The sequence below is a fragment of the Podarcis filfolensis genome (assembly GCF_964270895.1).
Source record: "Podarcis filfolensis genome assembly, chromosome: 15".
Classification (NCBI taxonomy): Eukaryota; Metazoa; Chordata; class Lepidosauria; order Squamata; family Lacertidae; genus Podarcis; species Podarcis filfolensis.
Window position 1 is genome coordinate 38,281,157 of NC_139618.1, and position 25,163 is coordinate 38,306,319.

General features: G+C 43.9%; 1 protein-coding gene across 1 annotated transcript; it reads right to left on the bottom strand.

Moving 5' to 3' along the window:
• Nucleotides 1-2,593: 2,593 nt before the first annotated feature.
• LOC310750625 (major prion protein homolog) lies at nucleotides 2,594-19,218 on the bottom strand. The gene is made up of 2 exons (XM_083589078.1): nucleotides 18,733-19,218; nucleotides 2,594-6,748 (listed from the first exon to the last, which is right to left on the bottom strand). The coding sequence occupies exon 2, from the start codon at nucleotides 6,745-6,747 to the stop codon at nucleotides 5,947-5,949; it is 801 nt and encodes a 266-aa protein (XP_083445204.1). The 5' UTR covers nucleotide 6,748; nucleotides 18,733-19,218; the 3' UTR covers nucleotides 2,594-5,946.
• Nucleotides 19,219-25,163: the final 5,945 nt, after the last annotated feature.

The window sequence follows — 25,163 nt, forward strand, 5'->3', positions numbered from 1 at the left end:
AGTTGTTGCTAATGGCATCTGGGGAACAGGGGGGAAATATGTTGGATGAATAACCAATTAGTGGTACCTCTGGTTACGTACTTAATTCGTTCTGGAGCTCCATTCTTAACCTGAAACTGTTCTTAACCTGAGGTACCACTTTAGCTAATGGGGCCTCCCGCTGCTGCCACACAATTTCTGTTCTCATCCTGAAGCAAAGTTCTTAATCCGAGGTACTATTTCTGGGTTAGTGGAGTCTGTAACCTGAAGCGTCTGTAACCCAAGGTACCACTGTATTGCTTCTGACTTGCTAACCTGTACACCTTGAACCCTGATGCTCCTGTGAAAGCCTCAAATAAAGCTGTGGCCTGTTTAACACAAAAAGCATGTGTGATGGTCTTCCTTTCCTGTCCTGCACACTAGCCAGACAGTTTGGCCAGCTACATTGACCAGCTCCGTGCTTCTGAGGCCTAAAACAACCTCAGTGTAAGCAGCATTTTTGCTTGGACTTGTGCCACGTGTACTCTTTCAAACCCTCCAAAGCGTCCCTATTTCCCAGGGACAGCCCCAGATTTACAGAAGCCGACCAAGTTTCTGATTTGATCCAGGAATGTCCCACTTTTCCTTAGGATGCCCTCAATTTCATCAGAGAAATGTTGGCAGGTATGGAGTTAAGTGACCCCTGAGCCAAGGAGATAAGTAACTGTACAGCCTTTAGAAGACAGCTAAAGGCAGCTCCATATAAGGAAGGTTGTTTTTTTTTTAAAAAAAGTTTAATGTTTTACTAAGTTTTTATATTTGTTGGAAGCCACTCAGAGTGACAGGGGCAAGCCAGTCAGATGGGTGGAGTATAAACAATAAATTTATTATTATTATTATTATTATTATTATTATTATTATTATTATTACTATTACTATGGAGCAGGATGTCCCTATTTTCATCAGGACGAGATGGTTGGACAGTGTTGTCGAAGCTACCAACGTGAGTTTGACCAAACTGCGGGAGGTAGTGGAAGACAGGAGTGCCTGGCATGCTCTGGTCCAGGGGGTCATGAAGAGTCAGACACGACTAAATAACTAAACATTTTCATCATAGAAATATTGTGAACTGGTCTGTCACTCACATAGGCAGACAGCTTCCAACTCCCCCCTTCATCTTGTTAAATAAAGGATGTTAATAGGTGTGGCTGATGGTGCACTTGGGCCCAAAGGAATGTCAGATATAATGACAACCACACTGTGTGGGATGCGTGAAGCCATCCTAATGGACTAGCACTGCATTCATTCTGGCCCCCTGTGCTTTGACTGGTCGTCTCTGGCTGGCTTAATTCTCAAACCTGATAGCGATGCCTGGCAAGGTTTGCCCCAGGTCCAAAAGTGTCCTCACACTCCCACCCCTCTGTCTGCAAGTATATTTCTGTCCATTAAAAATCTGAGGACTCTCCCGCTTACTCCTTAGAGCAGGACCCTGGACTTTTCTTCCAAAGTTCTGTCCTGATTGGAAAGGGACAAATGTGACAATTTTGGTTTCTCTGTTTCTCATTTCTTCCAATCTTAGGTTCAGTTCTCCACAAGTTTGCAGTATTATTATTTTTTATTCCATTTTATTTCTATTCCATTTTATTTCATGGAATTTCACCATTTTAGCATGAATTTCTCCTAAACATTTTTGCAAAAAAATTTTGCCAAATAAAATGCATTTTTGTAGGTTCTTTTCAGTAGCGCACATTTTAACTCAGTATCAAGCATTTCTGTACACATTACTTGGCAGAAGTGCACATTTTGAAGGATGCGTTTCTGTTTGCATACTGGTTTGGAAAGTAGGCAAACTAGGTAGGCTCACTTTTAAATTTGAATTGAATCACATTTCTCCTCCACCCCTATGACTGACAGCACCGATTGAGTGAATTGATCCATGTCAGATTGCAAATGCACTGAGTCTTTTCTCTGAGTTTTAACTCCCCACAATTAGGCCCCATTTGCACTGCACATTGAAAACAGTATCATACCACTTTAAAAAGTCATGGCTCCTGCTTCCCGCCCCGAAATAATCTCAGGAACTGCGGTTTAAGGTTGCTGAGAATTATTAGGAAGCTCCAATTCCCCTCCCAGAATTACAGTTCTGAGTTGTTGTGGTTTTTTTTTTTTTGGGGGGGGGGAGGAGGAATGGTTGTTAAACCACTCTGAAAAATGCAGCTATGTGACCACTGGGATTTCTTAACAACTGCCAGTACCCTTAACAAACTATGCTTCCTACAGTTCTTTGGGGGGAACCCATGTCTGTGGTATGATACAGCTTTACATGTATAGTGCAGATGGGATGAGATTTTATTCTCCCAACACTGCAACACTCGGCCAGTTCTCTATCATGGTATAACTGAGGAGCGGAGTTGAAGTTTGGATTCCCTGGTCCCAGTCCAACATGTTAATCCTGGGGTGGGGAGCCTGTGGTGTCCCAGTTGTTGCTGAACTACACTTGCCACTCCCTGACCACTGGCCATGCTAGATGAGAGTTATAGTCTTGAGGGCGTCATGTTGAAGTGTCTTGTCTGTCTGTGTGTACACATACCTGCACAAAGTTACATCATCAAAAAAGAAGCTCATAGACAAAAGCTGGGGCCTTTGGCCTTTATTTCTACTAGATATCAAACACTTACTTTAAAAAAGCACACACAAAATTGCAAAGTACAAATGTGCTTGTCTCTCCAATACTCCCTGCAATTTTACTACTATTGTGTGCTTTCTACTTGGACCAAGTCACCAATATTTTAAAGTGTGTCTGTACAATAATAATCTTCTAGCAAAATGCAGAGAATATATTAAGATATACTCAGAAGAATAATTGTGTACTCTTTACATTTTGACTACACTTAAAAAATATATCTATACCCTTGAACAAACATGGAGTTGTCAGCAAGTTGACTGAAATACAGGTTAGCAAAAATGTAGCCGTTACCAACGCTGCAGGCCAAAAGCGGTAGGACAGACAGAATTAGTACCACCCAAAATGTAGTCCTCAATTATAATGTCTGCCTTAAGGTTAAATGTGGCATTTTCGAAGCCAGCTACATTACTGGAATGCATAAATCCTAGTGACTATTTGTGTGCTCCCAGCCCCACTGCCTGCTGCATAAATTGAAACCAAGAAAATGAAGCACACGAGGTCTCTTAACCAGAAGAGCATCTCAACAGGTGGTCTGGCATTGCACCCTTGTTTCTTGCACACTAACACAGCATCTCTGGAAGGAGAAAGGGCCTTGCAGAAGCCCGAAGTGAGCAAGGGGAGGGTGTGGCAGAAACAGGATGTGTGTGGCGTCCCCCCCCCAACTGCCAAGAATTGGCTCTTCACAGTAACTCACAGGACTGCAATTCTGCACACACTTACTTGGAAGCAAGTCTCTCAAATTCTAGGGACTTGCATCAGTCTACAGGCTGGAATCCAGTTTAAGAGAGAGGGATGCTTAACCACTTTATGGAGAGCACCATTGGCTTTGACAACATGGCTTTCATGTCTGAATATTTTGTGAGTTATTGGCACACAGCTTGTCCCTCCCAACGGACTGAGAACCTGCTCTGAATTTTATAAGACTGCCTTTAAGTCATATTTGTCACCCGCTCACCCAATAGGTTTCCTCACAGATGAAACTTTGGAATGACTCTGGTATCTGCAGTTGACCCTTAAAGTTAGTTCCAAAATTCAGCAGGGTCAATACAATTAACACCCAGTAATTTTGAGGACTGAAGAGGTCAAACGAGTGAAGATGCTCAACAACAGCAGCAGCTTAATTGTTAAGGTTAGTTCAGACAATGATCAGGAACTTCTACTCTTGTAAGAAAATATGCAATTGCTAAGTTACCAGAAAGGTAATGTCTGTGCATCACAGAGGGTTAAAAATTCCTGATGAATGGTGTACTCATATTCCCATGGTGCAAAACCAAATGCTTTTCTTTGCAGCCTAGAAATTCTAAGTGCTATTGAGACAGCCAACACCATTTCAGAAGACCTGCCCCAGATTTATCAGTTCCAGTAATAAGCCATTATTTCTCCATGAAAAGGATACTTCACTGAGGTTCGTCTTTCATTAAAAAAAAGAAAGCAAGAGATTTTGGTGTCATCAGCAGTAATGCGCCCGTGTAGGCAATAACTGTGGTTCATAGGCAAACAGGTTTATTACTGCACAGGCAAGTACCTACAGTATGCTCATGGTACAATGGATAATGAAGGGAATGCTCGCTTAATGATTCGCATGGATCCTATATGGGCTGCTCTGGTCTGCCTAATGGCTACAAACCCCAGATAATGTGCAAAAGAGCCCACAAGGCCCTACAACTTTCCACATGGACAGCACTAAATCAGGAACACAGGGTAATTCTTTGCGGATGTGTCGTCTTGCTTCGTGAAATTCCAGGCACTATCCATCTTCTTTGTTGTAAGGTTAACACGACTCGGTTCCTGGAATTGTGTCCAATAAGACACACCAGAGTCTTCTCACCTTGCATAATGTAGGAAGGGATGCGCATGGCCTTTCCTCTTTTGCTTGTATTCATATATTTAACACCCTGGTGGTGTTTTTTTTTTAACCCCACCCACACTCTCAAGGCAGTTTATAATATATAAAAGTGTTTTCTGTGTTTTTTACAGTGGGATTTCCATAGATCTCCTACAATATACTGAGATAAATATCTCAGTATGTATGCGGGTCTAGAATGAGAATCTTACTGCATGGTGGGGTGGGATTTTTTATTTTTAAACAATGTACAGTGGAGAACTTAAAACCTGATTCACTTCAGCTTCCTGCCTCTCATCATATAATGTAGTTTCAAATAACAGCTGGAAATACTTCCTTCTCTTAAAGGCAAGAACAGTTTACTGCAGGGGTTCCCAAATGCCCTCCTTCACCCACAAAGGGCCACTTAAATGATTTTTCTGCCAGCTATCGCAATTGTAATGTGCAATGGTAGATACTGTAAGATTTTTTACTGTCTTTCTACTGCTTCTTTTATTTCTTATATATTGCATTACAATTTGAATCCCACAATAAGAATAAAAATGCAATATATAAAAAAATTAAAGCAGCAGCAGAAACACAATTAAAGACCAACAGGACAATAGTTCCACCGACACACCGTAGACCACCTGAGTGAAGCCTGCAGATAACTGGTGGTTTGCGGACAACGATTTGGGGACCCCTGGATCGCTGCATTATAGAACGTGCCAATTTGGTTTCTGCGAAGAGCCGGTGTAATGAGGGTAGGCAAGCAAAGGACTGTGGCAGCTCAAGATTTTACAGAGCCTGTGGGCAAAGACATCCTTCACAGGCCTCAGGCCTCCACCTCACTGCCATTATCACCAACTTCTCCTCTTCCCCATTAGAGCTCCCATTTCCTTGTTTGCCAGAGAGCCAACAAGCAAGTAGGCTGTGGCACTAACTTCTCTTTCTCATCTCCACTGCTGTCTGACCCAGAGCTAGAGGCGGGTGAACAAGCAAGTTTTAGCACTGAAGAGGAGGAAAGGGGGTGCCCATCTCAACTGTGGGCTCTCTGGCAGAAACCCAGCCACATCAACTCTTAATGCTGGCCCTAGCAAACAATTCGTTTTTCCGTGTGGAGTCGCTGTGTTTCTATTTACAGTTCGCATTACATTCGACTGAAGGAGGGAGGGGTTTGATCTATGACGGGTTCTTCCTGCCCTCCCTTCATTACAAAATAAGACCTTATGCTCTCCCCCCAAAAAACTATTTCGTACCACAAACGACAGAAATCAAAGATGGCTGCAAAAGGAACAGGTGCTTGGCAGAAGCCTGGGTGTTCATTAATGCGTAGCAGATGTAACAGCTTTGAAAGACACTCCACCAAAGAGGTGCATAAGAGAGAATGTTATCTCCCCCGAAGCCGTCGCTCTGTATAGATCTCATTCCTTCTGGACGTTTGCTCAATGAACAACGAGGTGCAGGCCTGAGGAGGATCTCAGGGGATGAGGAAACAAGTGACCAACATGAGGAAGAAAAGCATGGAAGGGCTGGCGAGAAGCAGAGCTGCCGCGTTTATCAAGCGGTACTGCTCTGTGCACATCTCGCGCACCACATGTGTCACGACTTTCACTTCCATCTCATCTGCACTTTGGTTCCCTTGAGGGGTGATATACTCCGTCAGTGTGACGTTCACACAGTCTCTCATAAAGACATCCCTCGAAACACGCTCCTTGTACTCTGGGTAGTAGACTCTGTCGGAGTAGCGGTCACGGTTTTGATACCACCACTGCTCCTCGCTGGGGTTGCGGAAACCAAAGTTCATGTTGGACATGGCACTCCCTAAGAGGTAGCCGCCGAGGGCTCCTGCTGCCACCCCTGCGACAGCTGCTCCGGCCACGTGCTTCATCTTGGGGGGCTTGGCCGGCTTAGGCTTCCACGGTTTGCCTCCGTAGCCCCCACCATAGCCCCCACCATAGCCAGGGTTCTGTGGGTAACCAGGGTTGCGCTGAGGATAGCCAGGGTTCTGCTGTGGGTAACCAGGGTTGCGCGGCGGGTAGCCAGGGTTGTGCTGGGGGTAACCAGGGTTTTGAGGATAGCCTGGGTTGCGTGGTGGCGGGTAGGCAGGGTTCTGCGGATAGCCAGGGTTCTGCGGGTACCCAGGCTGACGTTGGCTTCCCGTGTTCCAGCCACCACCGCTGGGTTTGGGCCTTTTTTTGGAAACGGAGACATCGCTCTGCAGCAGGATCAAGAGAATTGCTACCCAGCAGGTCACCAGGTACTTCCCCATGACGGTCATTCTGCAAGCCAAAAAGGAGGAAATCTCATTAGATAAAGAACAATGTTTCTGGCAGAAAGTGAAATGGTTCTCTATAGCAGGGGGTGATACACTCTCCTTTCTGAGCAGCCTTCCAGGAGCCATATGCAGATTTCACCTGTGGTGTACCCTAGCTTTACAAATACTCATCCCCCAACCCTTGGGGGATTACCAGAATTCAAAGGCACATTCCAGCCAGGCAAAAACACTCAAGGTACCCACTCAGTGCAGCTAGGCCATTGAGTGGGGTAGCCTGGGGAGAGGAGCAGCCTAATGTGTGTGTGTGGGGGGGGGGTGTCCCTAGGGCCAGACAGAGAGGACATTTGGTCCCTGAGCTTGAGGTTCCTCATTCCAGTTCTTTACATATTTACAAAGCAATTTCCCCCTATATAATGCATGTTTGTATGCTATTTTCATTAATATATGCACTTCTATGTATACTTTACCCTAGTTTATGCATTTTTGCACATTTTACTTGGCTGGAATACTGCACTGCAAAATTTGGAGAGGTGCGCATTTTGAAGGATCCCTGTGTTTCTGTCCACGTATTGTTCACAAAGTACAAATCTGGTAGGCTCATCTTTAAATGAAGACTGAATCTAATTTCTCCCCCATTTCTAATATTTGACCATTGTGCTAAGCTGGCTGGGGGTGATGGGAGTTGTATTTATATATTTATTTTTTCTGTATCTCCCTTCATCCAAGGATCACAGGGCAGTTTACAATATAAAAACACAAACATACCATAGTAACAAACAAAACGATACCCCCCTCCCCCATGTACAGTTTAAAAGGCCAAAGACTGCACGGGAGAAGAGGAATGTTTTGTCCGGTACCTTTTGATATGTAATGAAGGCACCAGGTGAGAACATTCCACAAGCAAGGAGCCATCACAGAAAAGGCCTGTTCTCATGTTGCTGCCCTCTGGACCTCACGGGAGGAGGCACATGAAGAAGGGCCTCAGATGATGAACAAAGAGTCCAGGTAGGTTCTTATTGGGGCATTGCAGTCCAGAGCCATTTAAGGCTTTATAGGTCAAAACCAGCACTTGGATTTGGGCCCAGAAATTAATTGGCAGCCAGTGCAGTCGGGCCAGAAATGGCATTATATGCTTAAACCAGGCATCCCCAAACTTGGCCCTCCAGCCAAGTTGTGACTACAACTCCCATCATCCCCAGCTACCAGGACCAGTGGTCAGGGATGATAGGAACTGTAGTCCCCAAATAGCTGGAGGGCCGAGTTTGGGGGTGCCTGGCTTAAACCATCTTGCCCCAGAGAGCTACCTGTCTGCTGAATTCTGCACCAACTGAAGTTTCCAAACCATCTTCAGCCCTACGTATAGCACGTTGCAATAATCTAACCTAGAGGTTACCAGAGCATAAGCGACAGAAGTTAGGCTATCCCTGTGCAGATAGGGGCGCAGCTGGGCCACCAGCCAAAGCTGATGGAAGGCACTCCAGGCCACCGGAGCCTCAAGCGACAGCAATGGACCCAAGCTGCGTACCTGCTCCTGCAGAGAGAGTGTAACCCCATCAAAAGAGGGCAACCATCTGGTCTAGGGAACCACCTCCTAACAGTGCCTCAGTCTTATCTGGATCGTACTCCAACTCCTTGGGATCTAAGGCTGAAGAACACGGCAGCACAGAGAGCTGATCCTCTACAGAGATTAAGATGCCCACCATATCCCCAGATTTCTGAGTGGCCATTGAGAGCAGTAACACTAAGTTTAACTGCACTTTATCTAGTTGTAAACAACATACAGCAGTAACTTTCTAAATAGACTATGTGACTTCAGCTGTATAAAGGAAGAAGTTGCAAGGTAACAAAAGGCACTTCCTTTTATAAATGCAATTGTATTATCAAACTATCCACCCCACCCCACCCCAAAAAATGTTGGTGGCACAGGAGCCAGAAAGAGGATATATATGAGCTATTGTCTTGGAATGGCTAAGGTAGAAATCCATTTTTCACCCCCAGTTTCGGATCTATGAAAGAGCTGAGGCACCTTATTTTTTTAAACTGATTCTTAATTCATCAAATGCCACATCTTCCAGTGGTACATGAACCACAATGCAAACTCTCCATAGATCTGTGCATGCAACCCACAGAGAGCAGGTGGCAATCTATTACAATATACAATCTATTATGCAAACAGCCACCAACTCATTTCCCTTTGTTGCACAGGCACAAGCAGAACATGTTTGTGTTCTGCTCACCGCCAGCTGCATGCGGAGAAAGCAGAAGACATCAAACCCGGAAAACAACCTGAACTATTGGAAAAATGCTATCACTAGGCTGTAGAATTACCCAGAGAGAGATTCAGTAGGTAAACCAAACCTCTGCTGGCAGTGAACCTCCCAGGTAATTCAGATCAACAGCCACTCTGCTTGGCTCTCACGTAGCGTTGTGAACTCACAGGGCCTAATGATAAGAGAGGTTGTAACTGGGAGAACTTTCCCTTTCAAGCGGTTCTAAAAGGCACATGAACCCTCTCAGATGCTACTCTTTGCCAACATGGCTTCTTGGCTTCCATGCACATAGTGTCTGGCTTCTAAAACCTCAATTTCTGTTGATTCCCCTCCCGTTACCAGCATATAGACTCCTCCTGGCCCAAGACAGGGTGGCCTTGTGTCCTATTTTACAGAGGAGAGTACTCAATTTGAAGAGCTGTCCAGTCCAAATCCTTTTAAGAGTAAAGAACAAATGGAGACCAGGGGCACCTGCAGCACTGGGCAACAGACTGAGCTGGTACACAGTCACCTGGTCATATCTTTCTCACTATACTGAGAGGAATTGTATTTCTATTCAAATAGTAGTAAAGGTAAAGGTAAAGGGTAAAGGGACCCCTGACCATTAGGTCCAGTCGTGGCCGACTCTCGGGTAGCGGCACTCATCTCGTTTTACTAGCCGAGGGAGTCGGTAAACAGCTTCTGGATCATGTGGCCAGCATGACTAAGCCACTTCTGGTGAACCAGAGCAGTGCACGGAAATGCCGTTTACCTTCCCGCCAGAGCGGTACCTATTTATCTACTTGCACTTTGACGTGCTTTTGAACTGCTAGGTTGGCAGGAGCTGGGATCGAGCAACGGGAGCTCACCCCGTTGCGGGGATTTGAACCGCCGACCTTCTGATTGGCAAGTCCTAGGCTCTATGGTTTAACCCACAGCATTGTTGCTTCTAAATTTGCATCTCATCCAGTCATCCAGTTTTGGATCTAAGAAAGAGCTGAGGCACCTTATTTTTTAAACAGATCATTTCTTCAGAAAGAAACCAGGCCTCATCTGCACTATACATTTAAAGCAGGCATAGGCAAACTCGGCCCTCCAGATGTTTTGGGACTACAATTCCCATCATCCCTGACCACTGGTCCTGTTAGCTAGGGATCATGGGAGTTGTAGTCCCAAAACATCTGGAGGGCCAAGTTTGCCTATGCCTGATTTAAAGCATCATCACACCACTTTAACAGTCATGGTTTCCCACAAGAAATCCTAAGAACTGTAATGTGCTAAGAGTGCTGAGAGCTGCTAGGAGACCCCTGTTCCCCTCACAGAACTACAGAGTGGTTTAATAGTCGATCCCTCTTCCCAGGGAACTCTGAGGAGCAAGTGCCAGGAACTGAATCTGGGACCTTCTGAGCACAAAGGAGAAGCTCTTCCTCTGAGTGACAGCTATGGGGAAAGGAAGAAACTCACCCCTGTCACATGGTATGCTATTAAACAGCACACGAAACGGAAATCTGCATGAACACCAAAGGCTAAAGAGCCTAAATACTACTCTGTGAAATGGTATCAATAAACGCCTGTAACACGAATACAGTGGTACCTCTGGTTGTGAACAGGATCTGTTCCAGAGCCCCGTTCGCAACATGAGCAGAACGCAAGCCCCGTCTGCGTGTGTCGTGATTCGCCGCTTCTGCGCATGCGGTCATTTGGAGCGTCTGTGCATGTGTGAGCAGCGAAACGTAACCTGAACCGAACGTAACAAGAGGTATGACTGTACGTCACCTAAACGGACCACCACACAATCCTTTCAAAGTGAATTGCTATTTCTCAGGAGTTGGTTGGATGGTCAGCTTCATAACTGAGCAGGGTGCGTGTGTAGACATCACCTCATGCAAAAAAATTACAGGGCAAAATGTTCTTAATGCAACTCTACAGCACACCATGTACCGCAGAGCATGAACAAACACATCTCTCTAGCAGAAATGGTAGCTGGTTGGAAGCCTTGACTTATACAGTAGAACGGGCAGCTAGATTTCACCATCACCCCCTCTGCCAAGGGAGGGAAAGGATTTTAAAAATAGCTCTCATGACTTGCTGCATTTTGCAACAGGCCCAAAGCAGATGGCAAATCAAATGTGTGCTAGAAGGGCCATTTCTAAAAAACAAACAATGCTTTTCTCTAACTGCAGCTTTAGTATGCACGACATTTAACTGAAGAATGAACCCTTTTATCAAGCAACCCGTAGTGTCTTTGTTTTCAATCAATGAGTGCCATTTTCTTTGTTTAAAATGGAAAAGAAGAACTATGAGTTATGTTAAATGTTTTCATGCATTTAATGGGACTGTATACTAAAACTAATCCCCCTTCAAAAAAAGGAAAAAGAAAGCCACCCCAGATATGTGATTTTATCATGCAATATTATTATTATGTATATATAATTTGAAAATGCTTTTTTTATGACAACCCACAAGTTCAAATGAACTTGGTATTGTGATCAATGGTTTTATTGCCACACGAATTTTGGACCTTAGATTTTTGACCGCCATCTGTTTTGTGCATTAAACTGCAAGCCTGCCTACATTATAACCATTACTTGAGACACCCAAGCAAAAATTTGCTTAATGCTCCTATGAAAGTGGAATTTGTTGAAATATTTATAGCACTTACAAAGTTAGTTAAAGTTATGTTTATGGGATGCAAGATCACCACCCACCTGATTCCAGAATATTGCTTCATAGGCTATAAAAACCCATTCTAAAAACATTTGGTTTCCTAAGCAAAGCTGGATATAATGAACTATGAACGTTTTTAGTAGTTTTATTCATAATGAAATGGCAAGTATCAGTGGGGTGGCTGAGCTTGCATTTTGCTCGTGAGTAGGTCAGTGCATGGGCTGACAGTTGTCAGACATAGTCACAAATCATTATAGATACATGGGGTAAATATATTTTTTCTTATGTTGATGAAGCACACTTCAGACCATCCCTGGCTTAACCGCTAACTAAACCTGCCAGCAGATCCAGTGACTGGTTGCCCCAAGGTGTTCATATTACAGCTTGCCTGGGATGGTGAAGTTCCCAAATGTTAAAAGGCTTGAGCTTTTCTGATGTTTGGTTACAAGTGCGAACACAGCATTAAACCACGCCAATGAATCAAAAGAATTGCAAGAGCCATTCATCATACTAATGGAGGATTAAAAGCAAAAACTATTTAGGTTTACTTATAGAGCCTGAGACCCACTCGCACAGGCTACATGACCCACTTGCAGGCTGTGATAAACTGCTTCAGAGGTTTTTGTTGATTACACCATATACAAATCCTGTTAAACAAAGAGAGCAGGATGGACGGTGCGTTTAATTAACGCAGTAGCAGGTAGCAGGGAGGAAGGGTAGACTGTGATTTTCAACAGGACTGCGGTGGGGGAGGGGGGGTTAATCTCCCCTCTCCCTGCCCAACACAGTCCTGATCAGATCTCCCTTTGGCACCTATGCTAGCTTCTAAAAATATATCTGCCACATTAAATGCAAGTAATGTAGTAGGTAGTATTTAGAACTTAGCATTTGTGGGCTGCAAAACTTGGGTGCGTCCTAGAAAAAAAATTATTTCTCCAAAAATGTTTTAATACCGATTTTCAGTTAAAAAGGAAATGGTTTGCATGTTAAAATGGCAGGCAAAGCTGGTTAAAAACACAAACAAACCACACGGAATCAAAGATGTAAATACTGCAGGCACTGAATCTCAAAGATCCCAAAGCACAGCCCTGTTGAAAGCAGCTTTTGAAGCTTATAGAAGAGAATCCTGTATATGGCCAAAACTGATTGACAGCACAATCCTACCTTTCTACTCAGAATAGTCCCACTGAATTCAATGAGACTTAGGCTGTGTACATACCATACATTTAAAGTACGCCCCCCACAAAAAAAAAGAAAAATGAGAACTGCAATTTACCCCTCATGAACTACAATCCCCAGCACCCTTAACAAACTACCGTTCCCAGGATTCTGTGTATGGTTTGTGCACAGCCTTACTAGTCTCAGGCATAGCTTTGTAGTGTAAAAGTTATTTTAGCTGAAGCCTTGCTTTTAACTTTTGTTAATTTTAGCTGTATTATATCAGGGCAGAGTTTATTTTACTGCTGCTACTACTACCACTATTAAGCAGCATCTATTTAGGGTTAACACTATGCAGAGTTTAGAAGCCCAGTAATCCATAGTTGGACGGCTTATCTTGACCTTAATATCTCTGTAAAGTCGGGTGTGGGGAGATCAAAGATTGTGAAATGAGCTGTAAAGATGGCAGCAGAATTAAGGGTCAGGAGATCCAGAGAAGATACATTTCTACTAATCAGGAGTGTCAACAATCTAAAGCAATGTTTTTAATGAAAAAGCAGGCTTTTATAATATTAATTTATTTAGGCTACACCTAGTATTAGGGCTGGGGTGGAACTTCGATTCTGTTTGCATTTAAAGGAGATCCTACCTGATTCACATTTTCCAGAATGGTAATATGTGGACCAAAACACTTCCAATTTTGCAAGGCAGTTCTTCAGTCAAGTAATGAGTTCAGAGATGCATACAGGTGAATCCTATCTTACGCAGGTGTTGTGTTTCAGGGACAGTGTGTATGGCCATAGCTGAAATCTCATATGGTCAAAACAACCCTTTAAAAACAGCCTGTAAAGAGCCCACAATGGCACATGCTAACTGCTTTTATTTTCCCAGACCTGCTTACCGGGCTCTGGGAGGCTCTCGCAAGATCTTGCAGGGCCTTCCAAAATCTGGTAAGAACCCAGTAAGCAAGTCTGTGAGCTTTTAAGCTCTCCACCTTTCAGGAATTTAATTTGTGCGATGTCGGCTGGCTGGCCTTCAACTGTGTAAAGCTGAAACTGCACACGTCAATACACGTGCAAGTTGCGAGTGATCTGTATACGCAGGTGAAACGTGCGATAAAATGTGTAAATTAAAGAAAACAATACGCAAAAATTGTCAAAAGAAAAACTACTTTGCAAAAATGTGTGTATTAGGCAAAACTGAACACACAATGTGAAGAAAAGTGAACCAGAATGCTGAATTTTCACGAGGAGGGGTTTTTTGAGGAAAAAAATAACAAAGTGATGTGGAAATGTGGAGAACTGAACGTAAGATAGGAAAAATGAGAAACCAAGAAATGGAAACTGGCAGATGCATGCATCCCTAACGACTACGCACAGACCTGGGAAAAGGGCCTGCTGGACTCAAAAAGACTTACTTCTGAGTATTCATGCATTGGATTGCACTGAAAACTGATGTAAACAAACATGCTCCCCCCGAAACCTCAACTAAGGAGCATTGCTGAGAATCATGTAGTAATACTCAGCACATTCTCTGTTGATCCTTATGAAGCCAAAACAGCACCATCCACATGCAAGAGAAAGGCACCAGCAAGCTTGGAGGAAGTGCGACTCTCCTCACCAAAAAGCGGGGGGAACCCTTTAAGGGGGCAAAAGCTCTCAGGGAGCTCTGGGGAGAACCCAACTGTCCCGTGAGAACAGGGCCGGATTTAGGTTTGATGAGGCCCTAAGCTACTGAAGGTAATGGGGCCCTTTATATGCCCAGCTGTCCTTTGTCAACAACCAACTGTCGCTGTTTTTTGTGTTGAATATATGCTATATGGTAATTTATGGACCTAATATGGACCAGACAGACCCCAGATTTACAGATCAGTCCCCATAAAAAATCCATTAAAGTTGAAAAGTGTCCCCGGATTCACTGAAAAAAATCTGGTAATCTTAACCTAATAGGTACCTAAAGCCATTTGCACATAACAAAATATGTATTTTATCGAAGTAATTGTTGACCTGAAATACAATTAAGAAGTATATTAATAGTGAAAAACAATTAAGAAGAAGTATATTAATAGTGAAATAATTATTAATAATTAATAATAATTATTACTTACATCATAGGAGCCTATACAACACAAAACACTGTTGCTGTACATAGGATTTATTTCATTTCTTTTTTATCTTATATTTTTGAAATGTACAGTTTTTTCCCTTAATTTTTTTGGGGGGCCCCTAAGAGAGTGGGGCCCTAAGCTATAGCTTGTTTAGCTTATACGTGAATCCGGCACTGCGTGAAAACCAAGTATGCTCAGCTACCATGAAATGCTGACTGAATGCAGGGTGGGGTGGAGTGGAATGGAATGGAGTGTCTTGGGCAAGGGCATGGCTGGCTGCCACCCTGAACAAGAGCAATCCATTCTGCAACATTTTTCGCTGGCGCCACTTGTTTCCTTCTGGCACAAGGGAACTTAATATTTAATAAATGAAGTTGCTAGCCTTTTGCATTTCCTTTGCCATCACCATTACGGAGCAATCCCATGTTTACTCAGACGTAAGTCTCACTGGGCTCAAAGGCTGCATTAAGGCCTTGACCACACAGGACTGCCAAATTACAGAACAGCATATAAAAGCTCAATTCCCATCAGTATTGTGAAAGCTCAAAGTGAGGAAGATGTTTTGGAATAGCAGTGCTGCCACCAAGTTACTTATGCCTCTTGTTACAGGAGAACCATCGCCCTTTCAGCCTCTATGTGCTAGTGTTATGCACAAACTTAGGCTGTATACACATTATTACATGCTGGCTACCCCTGCTCTAACCACCACCTCTGTCTCTACTAAATTCATGATTTGGAACAACTGCAGAGAAATATTTGTAGAAAATTACAGAACCACCTCTTTAATCTGGACTGCTCTCACCAAAAGCTCATGTTTTTTAAATCTGTGGTGAATGTTATTACTTGACAGATCAATCTGAGCAAAGCTTTTCTGACCTCATTTTAAGCATGGCACAGTTATGATAGCAAGAGAGTGTTTTGGCAAAGCCCTGGGGGATGCTCTCTAGGGCAGTGGCTTCCAACCTTTTTGGTATGGTGACCTACAAGTCCAATTTTATTCGGTATGGGGACCTATCAGATAAATTTTGGACCTTAGGTCTTTGGCAGCAATATCCTGCATGCATTTTAACTGCAGGTTTGAGTGTTTTATACCTTTCATTTGAGGCAACCAAACAAAAATTTACTTAATGCCCCTATCAATGTGGAATCTGTTAAAGTATTTATCACACTCACAAAGTTATTCAGTTTTGTTATGCAAATATAACCCCCCCAACCATCTGATTGCAGGATATTGCTTCATAAGCTATACACATCTATTAAAAAAATACATGAGCACTGTTAGATATAGCAAACTATGACCTTTCTAATCGTAAAGCCCATTAGCGGTGCGCCTGAGCTTGCATTTTGCTAATGACTAAGTAAGTGCAGGATTTGATGGTTGTCATAGAAACCATAATGGACCCTGCTTAGCTTTGCAAAGGTGTTAGCTGGTGGTTGTTTTTTTGCTGTACTCTCAGATCATTATTGATACACAAGGAAAATACATTATTTCTTATTTTGACTTAGCAAACTTCAAATCATCCTTGTCTTAACTATCAACTAATCATGGCAGCAAATCTAGTGACAGTTTCGCCACAAGGTGCTCATACAGGGAGTTGCTTTGAGTGAGGATGGCAACCAATCTGCAATGGTTAGAAACCTATGGGGAATCACCAGGCATTGGCAGAGTGACAGGAGCTCCCTTTACAAACCAGGGTTTCTGTGGAGCCAGAAGACAGGCAAAACTGCTGGCTTGGAACTGCATGTCTTTTTAACCATATAACTGCTGCTGTGTGAGCAGGACTCGCTTCTGATGCCCAGAGAGGTGAAGAACGATTGCAAAATGCATTTATTCAATGCGCATTTCATCCCTTGCAAATTTCTGAGATGATCCTGACAAAACATTTTCATAAGCAAATGTGCTTGGCACCTTAAAGCTTGCTGTGGCATAATCTTTTGTAGGAAAATGCCTAAACTTTAGGGGATCTTTCTCATTCCTTCTACAAGCAATCTCTGGGAGCAATGCAAAATGATCCAAAAGCAACATTCTTTGTTCCAAGAGGGCTGTACAACCAACTAGGGTGTTCGTGGTGTCAAAGGTTGTTATGTAATGCCCAGAAGCATGGCTGACATGCTATAAGCAAGCAAAGATTTCTTGCCATGAGAGAGAGAAGCTAAAATGCAGAAATGAAACGTTAGAAAATAAGCCTGGAAAGTGGGGAAAGGGGGCAATTCCATGGTATGTTATCCAGAAAAGGGACCACAATAGAAGGGGGACCACCATAGTTTGGTGGCAAAGAAGACACTTTGCTTCAGTGTTCAGTACAGTGGTACCTCGGGTTACATACGCTGCAGGTTATAGACGCTTCAGGTTACAGACTCCGCTAACCCAGAAATAGTGCTTCAGGTTAAGAACTTTGCTTCAGGATGAGAACAGAAATTGTGCTCCGGCGGCGCAATGGCAGCAGGAGGCCCCATTAGCTAAAGTGGTGCTTCAGGTTAAGAACAGTTTCAGGTTAAGTACGGACCTCCGGAACGAACTAAGTACTTAATCTGAGGTACCACTGTAGTAAGGAACATACAAGACTGTAAAATAGATGCTGGAAAAGGAGTCTGCTTAAGACCTTTGCAAACCACTGCCAACCAAAGAGAACATTGGCTGTGCACAAACCCTTGAAGCACCCCCGCCACAAGAAACCTGGGACCTGTAATTTACCCCAAACAGAGCTTCCATTCCCAGCAGCCTTAACAAACTACAGTTCCCAGGATTGCTGGCTGTGCGCTTTAAATGTATGGCATGTATACAGCAAAATGCCAGAGCAGATGGACAAACGGTCTGACCCAGGGCCAGATTTAGGTTTGATGAGGCCCTAAGTTACTGAAGGTAATGGGGCCCTTTATATGCCCAGCTGTCCTTTGTCAACAACAAATTGTCACTGTTTTTTGTGTGTTGAATATATGCTATATGGTAATTTATGACCTAAGAGGTATCTAAAGCTATTTGCACATAACAAAATATGTATTTTATCAAACTAATGCAACCAGTCCATGCAGAATATAGGCACCCTATACATAAAAAAGAGCAAACTAGTGAGGGAGCAGGCTAGCAGGCTGCTTACATCATAGGAGCCTACACAACACAAAACACTGTTGCTGTATGTAGGTTTTACAGTAATTTATTTCTTTTTTATCTTATATTTTGGAAATGTACATCCAGTTTTTCCCCCTTTAAATTTTTGGGGGCCTCCTAGCTTGTAAGTAAATCCGGCCCTGGTCTGACCCAGAATGTGTGGGGCAGCTTTCCTCCCTTCTCCACGGCAATCTTTAGGCCCATCGCTCGGCCGTTAAAGCAGCATCTCCCGCATCTTTTGCTAACACGGCGAGGGCAGAGGCTGGTGTGGGTTTGGAGGGCGGAGAAGAAAGCTGGTGGAAAGGCAGAATCCTCCACGCAGAGAAGGGGGCGCACCCCGGCCCTCGAACCCCATTTCCTTCCACCTCCCCGCCTCGCCCGGCCGCCAGCGAGCCCACCCTTCCACAAGGTTGCAACGGTCTCCTGGCTTTCCGGGCCCCCTCCGCGTCCTCTCCATTTTGACGTGCGTAAAAGCGCACGCCAAAGCCCTCCCTCGGCCAGCCAACGGAGGGACACCTGGACAATGGGGCATTGAGTCGGGGGTGCCGCCAAAGCCCCGCAATTCCGGTGCCCCCCAACCCACCTCTCCGGGCTAGAGAGCGGCCAGCTGGGCCAACAAACCGACGCTTCTGGAGCCCGGAGCCCTCCCTGCGCTCTCCCCCCCCCCCACCGCCCGCATCCCCAAGCGCTGAACCCACCTGCGCGCCTCCTCCGACGAGGATCCCAAGGGCCGAGGGGACCCTGCCAGGGGCGCTCTCGCTCTCTCGCTTTCTGCCTGCCTCGCTCTCCGGCTCCGCGTACGCAATGAGACACCCGCGCACGCGCTTCCAGGGCGGCGGAGCTGCGCTCGCCTTCGCTCTGCCAGGCGCCGCTGCTCCGCGCTGGCGAGGCAGAGATTGGCCACCGCGCTCGCGTGGCGGAGAAAACGCGGAGGGAAGGCGGAGCTAGGGCGCAAAGCCGCTCATCTTCGCCCGCACCCATCCAGCTGCTGATCCACGGGGCGCGGCTGGGGTCCTTCTTCACCACCACCATCACCATCATTATTATTCGCCTTTCCCCCCAGATCGGGAATTCAAGGCCGCTTGCAGATAAATTTTTGTTGTTGTTGTTTAGTCATTTAGTCGTGTCCGACTCTTCGTGACCCCCTGGACCAGAGCACGCCAGGCACTCCTGTCTTCCACTGCCTCCCGCAGTTTGGTCAAACTCATGTTTGTAGCTTCGAGAACACTATCCAACCATCTCGTCCTCTGTCGTCCCCTTCTCCTTGTGCCCTCCATCTTTCCCAACATCAGGGTCTTTTCCAGGGAGTCTTCTCTTCTCATGAGGTGGCCAAAGTATTGGAGCCTCAGCTTCAGGATCTGTCCTTCCAGTGAGCACTCAGGGCTGATTTCCTTAAGAATGGAGACGTTTGTTCTTCTTGCAGTCCATGGGACTCTCAAGAGTCTCCTCCAGCACCATAATTCAGAAGCATCAATTCTTCGGCAATCAGCCTTCTTTATATAAATTAGAGAAAGGCTAAAAACATGCACAGTATTGCATGGCACATAGTTTTATTTGTATACCGCCTTGACATAGTGAAAAGTATGCTCAAGGCTGCACAAAACATGGAGAAAAAATTGTAGTTGCAAATGCAACAAAAGTCAAGCAATAAAACATCAGGACGTACACAACCAACTTGAACAATTTCCACATAAATCATAATAAGATTTAAAATAAAGGCACCAAAAATTAATATCAAAACCAGAAACAACCCCCTCCCCCCAAAAAAGCCCTCGTGGAAGAGTCTGTTCAGCAGCCTCAGCTTTTGCAGTTGGAGTCAGTCCAGCCCTGCCCTCCCAGGCCAGGTGGGAAAAGGCCTGTAAGGCAGGGAGCGGGTCTTTCAGGACTCATAGCCAAGGTGGTTTAGTATTACTCAACCTGGACCCTGGTCTTGCTCCCCCCGGCTCTTAAGATAGTGGCTTAAGAGCCAGATGGCGCTTGACATTGATGATGGTGGTTGGTTTGCAGCCAACTTTAGTTCTGTTCAGAGTAGAACATTTCACTGGCTTAGAATGCAGCTGGTTGATTACTTTTCTTTAATTTTGATTGAAGCTGATTTGGGGGTGGGGTGTATCAAAGCGTAGTTTTTTGTGAAAAAGAGAGAGAGAGAAAGACAGGCTAGACAGTTTGCCGTTGATGTGTGTATGCCAGTTCTCAAACCAGTAGCAGGGGTGCACTGGATGCAGAATAAAATGGAGTGTGTACACAGTCTTAGTCATGGGTCTGCTCTGAGTAGGACTAGTATTAGATCAGGGGTGCCAACTTGAATAAAATAATTTATTCATAACTGATCCCATGTTGTGGTGCACAAGAATGGCAATGTCCATCAACTTTGGGGGACCGGGCCTCCTCAAATATTTTATTGGAGGGGGCTGAAGAGACCTTGGCCCCTAGGAGCTGGCTCCTATAATAATGGGTGGTTGGGTGGTTTTAAGCACAGTGAAACATCAAACATTAAAAACTTTCCTATACAGTGGTACCTCGGGTTAAATACTTAATTCGTTCCGGAGGTCCGTTCTTAACCTGAAACTGTTCTTAACCTGAAGCACCGCTTTTGCTAATGGGGCCTCCCGCTGCTACCATGCCACCACCATGCGATTTCTGTTCTCATCCTGAAGCAAAGTTCTTAACCCAAGGTAATATTTCTGGGTTAGCGAAGTCTGTAACCTGAAGCGTATATAACCCGAGGTACCACTATACAGGGCTGCCTTCAGATGTCTTCTAAAAGTCACATCTCATTCTTAATTTAGCACTTATAATACACCTATTTTCCCCCCTAAGTGATGTACATATATTAAAAGACTGCAGGCTCACAATCTAAAAGGCACAATATAAAGAGGAAAGAAGCAGAGAGAGGAACAGGGTTGGTTTTCACTCTTGGCCTTATGAGCTCTGTCTGGTTCTGCAGTCCTAGAGCAACGCAAGTAGAGTGCAGATTCATTTAAAAACACATAGTTATTACATTTATAATTCAAACTTTCTTTCTTGGAGCTCAAACTGGCCAACATAGTTCTCCCCCCGCCTTGATGACAATCCTGTGAGGTAGAGGAAAAGCCAGAGGTATATGTGTTTCATGCTCCACATGAAAAAATAAAGAAATAAAAATCCACAGGAGACCAAAATCCTTATTAGAAAAGATGAAATGCCCACAAAATAGTAAGCAAGGTTTCTAGTCTTTCCAGAATTCTTCATCAGGCTGGGTGTTAAACAAAGCAGGGAGATGGGAGGGTAAAACTGAGAGCTTGATGTTAAAGTTGAAAGTCTGTGTTGATATAGCAGATTTAACAGACTTGCTTGTTTGGGCAGCCAAGGACCTCCATATACACCACCCAGGCTTGTGCCCCAGGGAGGTCACCCCCGGAGGCTCACACCATTGTCTCTTGATTCCAACAACAATAAGAACTCGAGGATAAAAAATAAAAAATATTTAACTACACGGCAAACATGTATTTCATGTATAGATGATGAGAAAAGTATTCAAATGCCTCCCTACTGTTTGGAATTCTTAGTAATTTTCCAACTTCAAGTAAGACCTCAAGGACAATATCCTGATATTTGTAAGTAAAACAAACCTTTTTTGCTAAAAAAGAAACAGGAAATATTACTGCCCTCCAACCAGTGGTGTAGTGTAGGGGGGGCAGGGGGGGGCCCTGGCACAAATTTCTGGGGGGCTGCTGTGATGCCCACATGCGTCCTGCCTCTGGGCCAGCCAAGAGGGAGGGAGTGGGAGAGCTCTGCTGCTACCAAGGAGGGAAGAGGGAAGAGGAAGGTGGGGAAGCACTGCTGGAGGAACATGCAGGAGGGCGAGGCTGCTCCTGGTTTCACGTTCCAGTCGGTCAGTCTGTCAGTTTTATTGCACATAGCCAAAGGCTGCCGCGATGTACACAGAATCATTTGACAGTTAAAAGAAAATATACTGAATTGATACAAAAGACTTAAAACATTTATATTATCAAAACATTATGTACTCTAAACAGAACTATAAAAACACCCCACGTTTCTTTGCCTTTTCTCTGCTTCCAGTTTGGGGCTAGTTCCTTGATTAGATGCTGGCCGGCAAAGGGACTGACCACTGCCCAGTCCTCTGTCAATAATAACAACTATTTCCCCCATAAATGGTTAATGAAACAACCTACTTTTGTGTGTGTTTAAATTAAAATCCGTGTGCAGCTTGCAGGCTATGAGGCTTCAAGGACGCTGTCCTGGTATGTGCTGGAGCTCTGCCAGAACCAGAGTAATTGCCATAATTAAAGAAATGGGGAAGTTGCGTCCAGATTCCTGAGTGCATTCATGTCACCTTTTCATTGCTTCCACTTATGTTCTTCTTCTGCCAAGCCAGAGATTAAACACTGGTGTTTCTGAAACATGTTTCTGAAGGATGCGTAAATCCCTTACTATTGCTTAGTGTAAATTTCAGCTACAAGTTCTAAATGAATCCCGCTAATGAATTTAGTTGTTTCCAGTGATTTTTCAAATACAGTGGTACCTCAGGTAACACTTCAAGTTACGTACGCTTCAGGTTACAGACTCTGCTAACCCAGAAATAGTACCTCGGGTTAAGAACTTTGCTTCAGGATGAGAACAGAAATCGCGTGGCGGCGGCAGCGGGAGGCCCCATTAGCTAAAGTGGTGCTTCAGGTTAAGAACAGTTTCAAGTTAAGAACGGACCTCCAGAATGAATTAAGTCCTTAACCTGAGGTACCACTGTACATTATATAGTATATGATGAGGAATATTTTCACCTGGCGCCCAAAGATGTACAGTGAAGGTGCTAGATGAGCCTCCCTGGGGAGAGCATTGCACAAACAGGGAGCCGCTGCAAAAAAGGCCTGCTCTGGTGTTGCCACCCTCCACACCTCTTATGGAGGAGGCACATGAAATAGGGCCTCAGATGATCATCACAAAGCCTGGGTCGATTTATATGGGTTTATAGGATGGGAGTTGTAGTACTGCAACACCTGAAAGGTCACATGTTTCCCATCCCTCTTCAAGAGGGAGAATAATGTGTTGTAGTTACTTTGGACTTAATTGTGTTAGGACCCCGTGTTTAGACAGTAACACATACTGTACTACTTCATGCTGTGATAAGCCAGCAGTGATGTGTTGGGTGAACCTCCTGCTCATTCCCTAAACAGCTCCCCCAAAGTCCTGGACTACTGGGAGAACATGGTGTGACACCCTGAATGTTGCATGTGCCACATATTTAGAGGTATTCAATACTAGTCTTACTTAGCATAGACCCACTGAAGTTAATGGGCATAACTGTTAGGCACATTCGTTTTAATGGGTCTTCTCCGAGTAGGACTTAGCCAACTGCAAGCCCCATTCTTAAATCATCTAGAACGAAAATCACATTTACAACAGCATCAGGCATCCTCCTCCCCTTTTGCGACACTGAACACGAATATTTCCCGCAATTCTTTGCAAGGTATGATGCATGGATGCTTTTTGATGTACTGCCAGCAAAGCAGCTTTGACTGGAAGAGAGCTTTCTGGATTCCCTATAGACACTGAAGCTGGATGGGAAATGTATATTCAAGAAGATGAGAGATGGGTACAGTTCCCTGCCCTTCCTCCCCTGAGTGGATAATTGCTTGAAGGAAGATTGCCATGAGACAGATGTGTGCTTTCCCATTGAGGACACATTATGCTTAGCATGGTTAGGTAGAAATCCTGCGGTAATAAATCAGGATTCCTTTTTCTTTTTTTTTTCATCAATACATTTTTATTCAAATTTTTGTAAATAAACAGATTCTTATAAATGTAAGGTACACAAATAAACATGCTAATAAATCTTACAATATATGTACATATCTTTCATTTACATAGTTTATTATATCCCTTCCCTAAACAAACAAACAAAAAACCTTTAGACTCCCCTCTACCCTTTTGGTAAGTATCAAATAAAAATTCTATAATCATGTACTTTGTTTTTAAACTTATATATTAGCTGCTGTTAGCGTTACTCCATCCCCGCTAATATCATCTACAAATTATTTCCAATATATTTCCAATATTTATTCCAGTTTTTATGAAATTCCTGTTCATCTTGATCTCGTATTCTTGCTGTTATCCTGGCAAGCTCTGCATAATTTACCATTTTAAGCTGCCATTCATTTATATTAGGTATAACTTCCGTTTTCCAGTTTTGAGCCAACATAATTCTTGCGGCTGTAGTGGCATAGAGAAATATTATCTTATCTTCTTTTTTGATTTCTTTACCCAGAATTCCTAACAAGAAGGCTTCGGGTCTTTTGGGAAATGTATATTTAAGGATTTTTTTAAGCTCATTATATATTAGTTCCCAAAAACCTTTCACTTTATTGCATGACCACCATAGATGATAGAGATCGCCCTCCGCCTCACCACATTTCCAACAACTTTTGTTTTTTAATCTATACATTTTGGCCAATTTCACCGGTGTATGGTACCACCTATATATCATTTTCCATACGTTTTCCCTCAGTGCCGTACACGCTGTAAACTTTATATTTTTATTCCATAATTCCAGCCATCTTTCAAATTCAATATTATACCCGAAATCTATCGCCCATTTGGTCATTGCCTCCTTCACCTCCTCGTCTTTTGTATACCACTCGAGTAGTATATCATATATTTTAGACAGTATTTTACTCTTGCCTTCAACAACCTCCACATTAAACTTAGATTTTTTATCCTCAAAACCTGCCTTCTTTTTGTCTTCTTTTAGCAAATCATTCACCTGGTGGTATTGCAACCAACCAGTAAGTGAGTCTTTTATTTCTTCATATGGTCTAAGTTTAATACCTTGTTCTGTTTTACTTATGAGATCTTCATAGGTAACATTTTTCTCTTCCATATTAGATTTCTTGATAGTTAACACCTCTGTTGGTGAGATCCACCAGGGGGTCTTCCTTTCCAATAAGTTTTTATTTCTCTCCCATACCTGAAATATTGGTCCCCTGAAGATGTGATTTAGAAAGCCCTTGTGCACCTTCACCTTTTCGTACCATAGGTACGAGTGCCACCCGTACCTATTATCAAAGCCCTCCAGATCCAATATATCTCTATTTTCCAGTCTAATCCAATCTCTTAACCATAGTAGACATGC

Coding starts and splice junctions, on each gene's coding strand:
- LOC310750625 (XM_083589078.1), bottom strand. CDS start 6,747: ATGACCGTCATGGGGAAGTACCTGGTGACCTGCTGGGTAGCAATTCTC.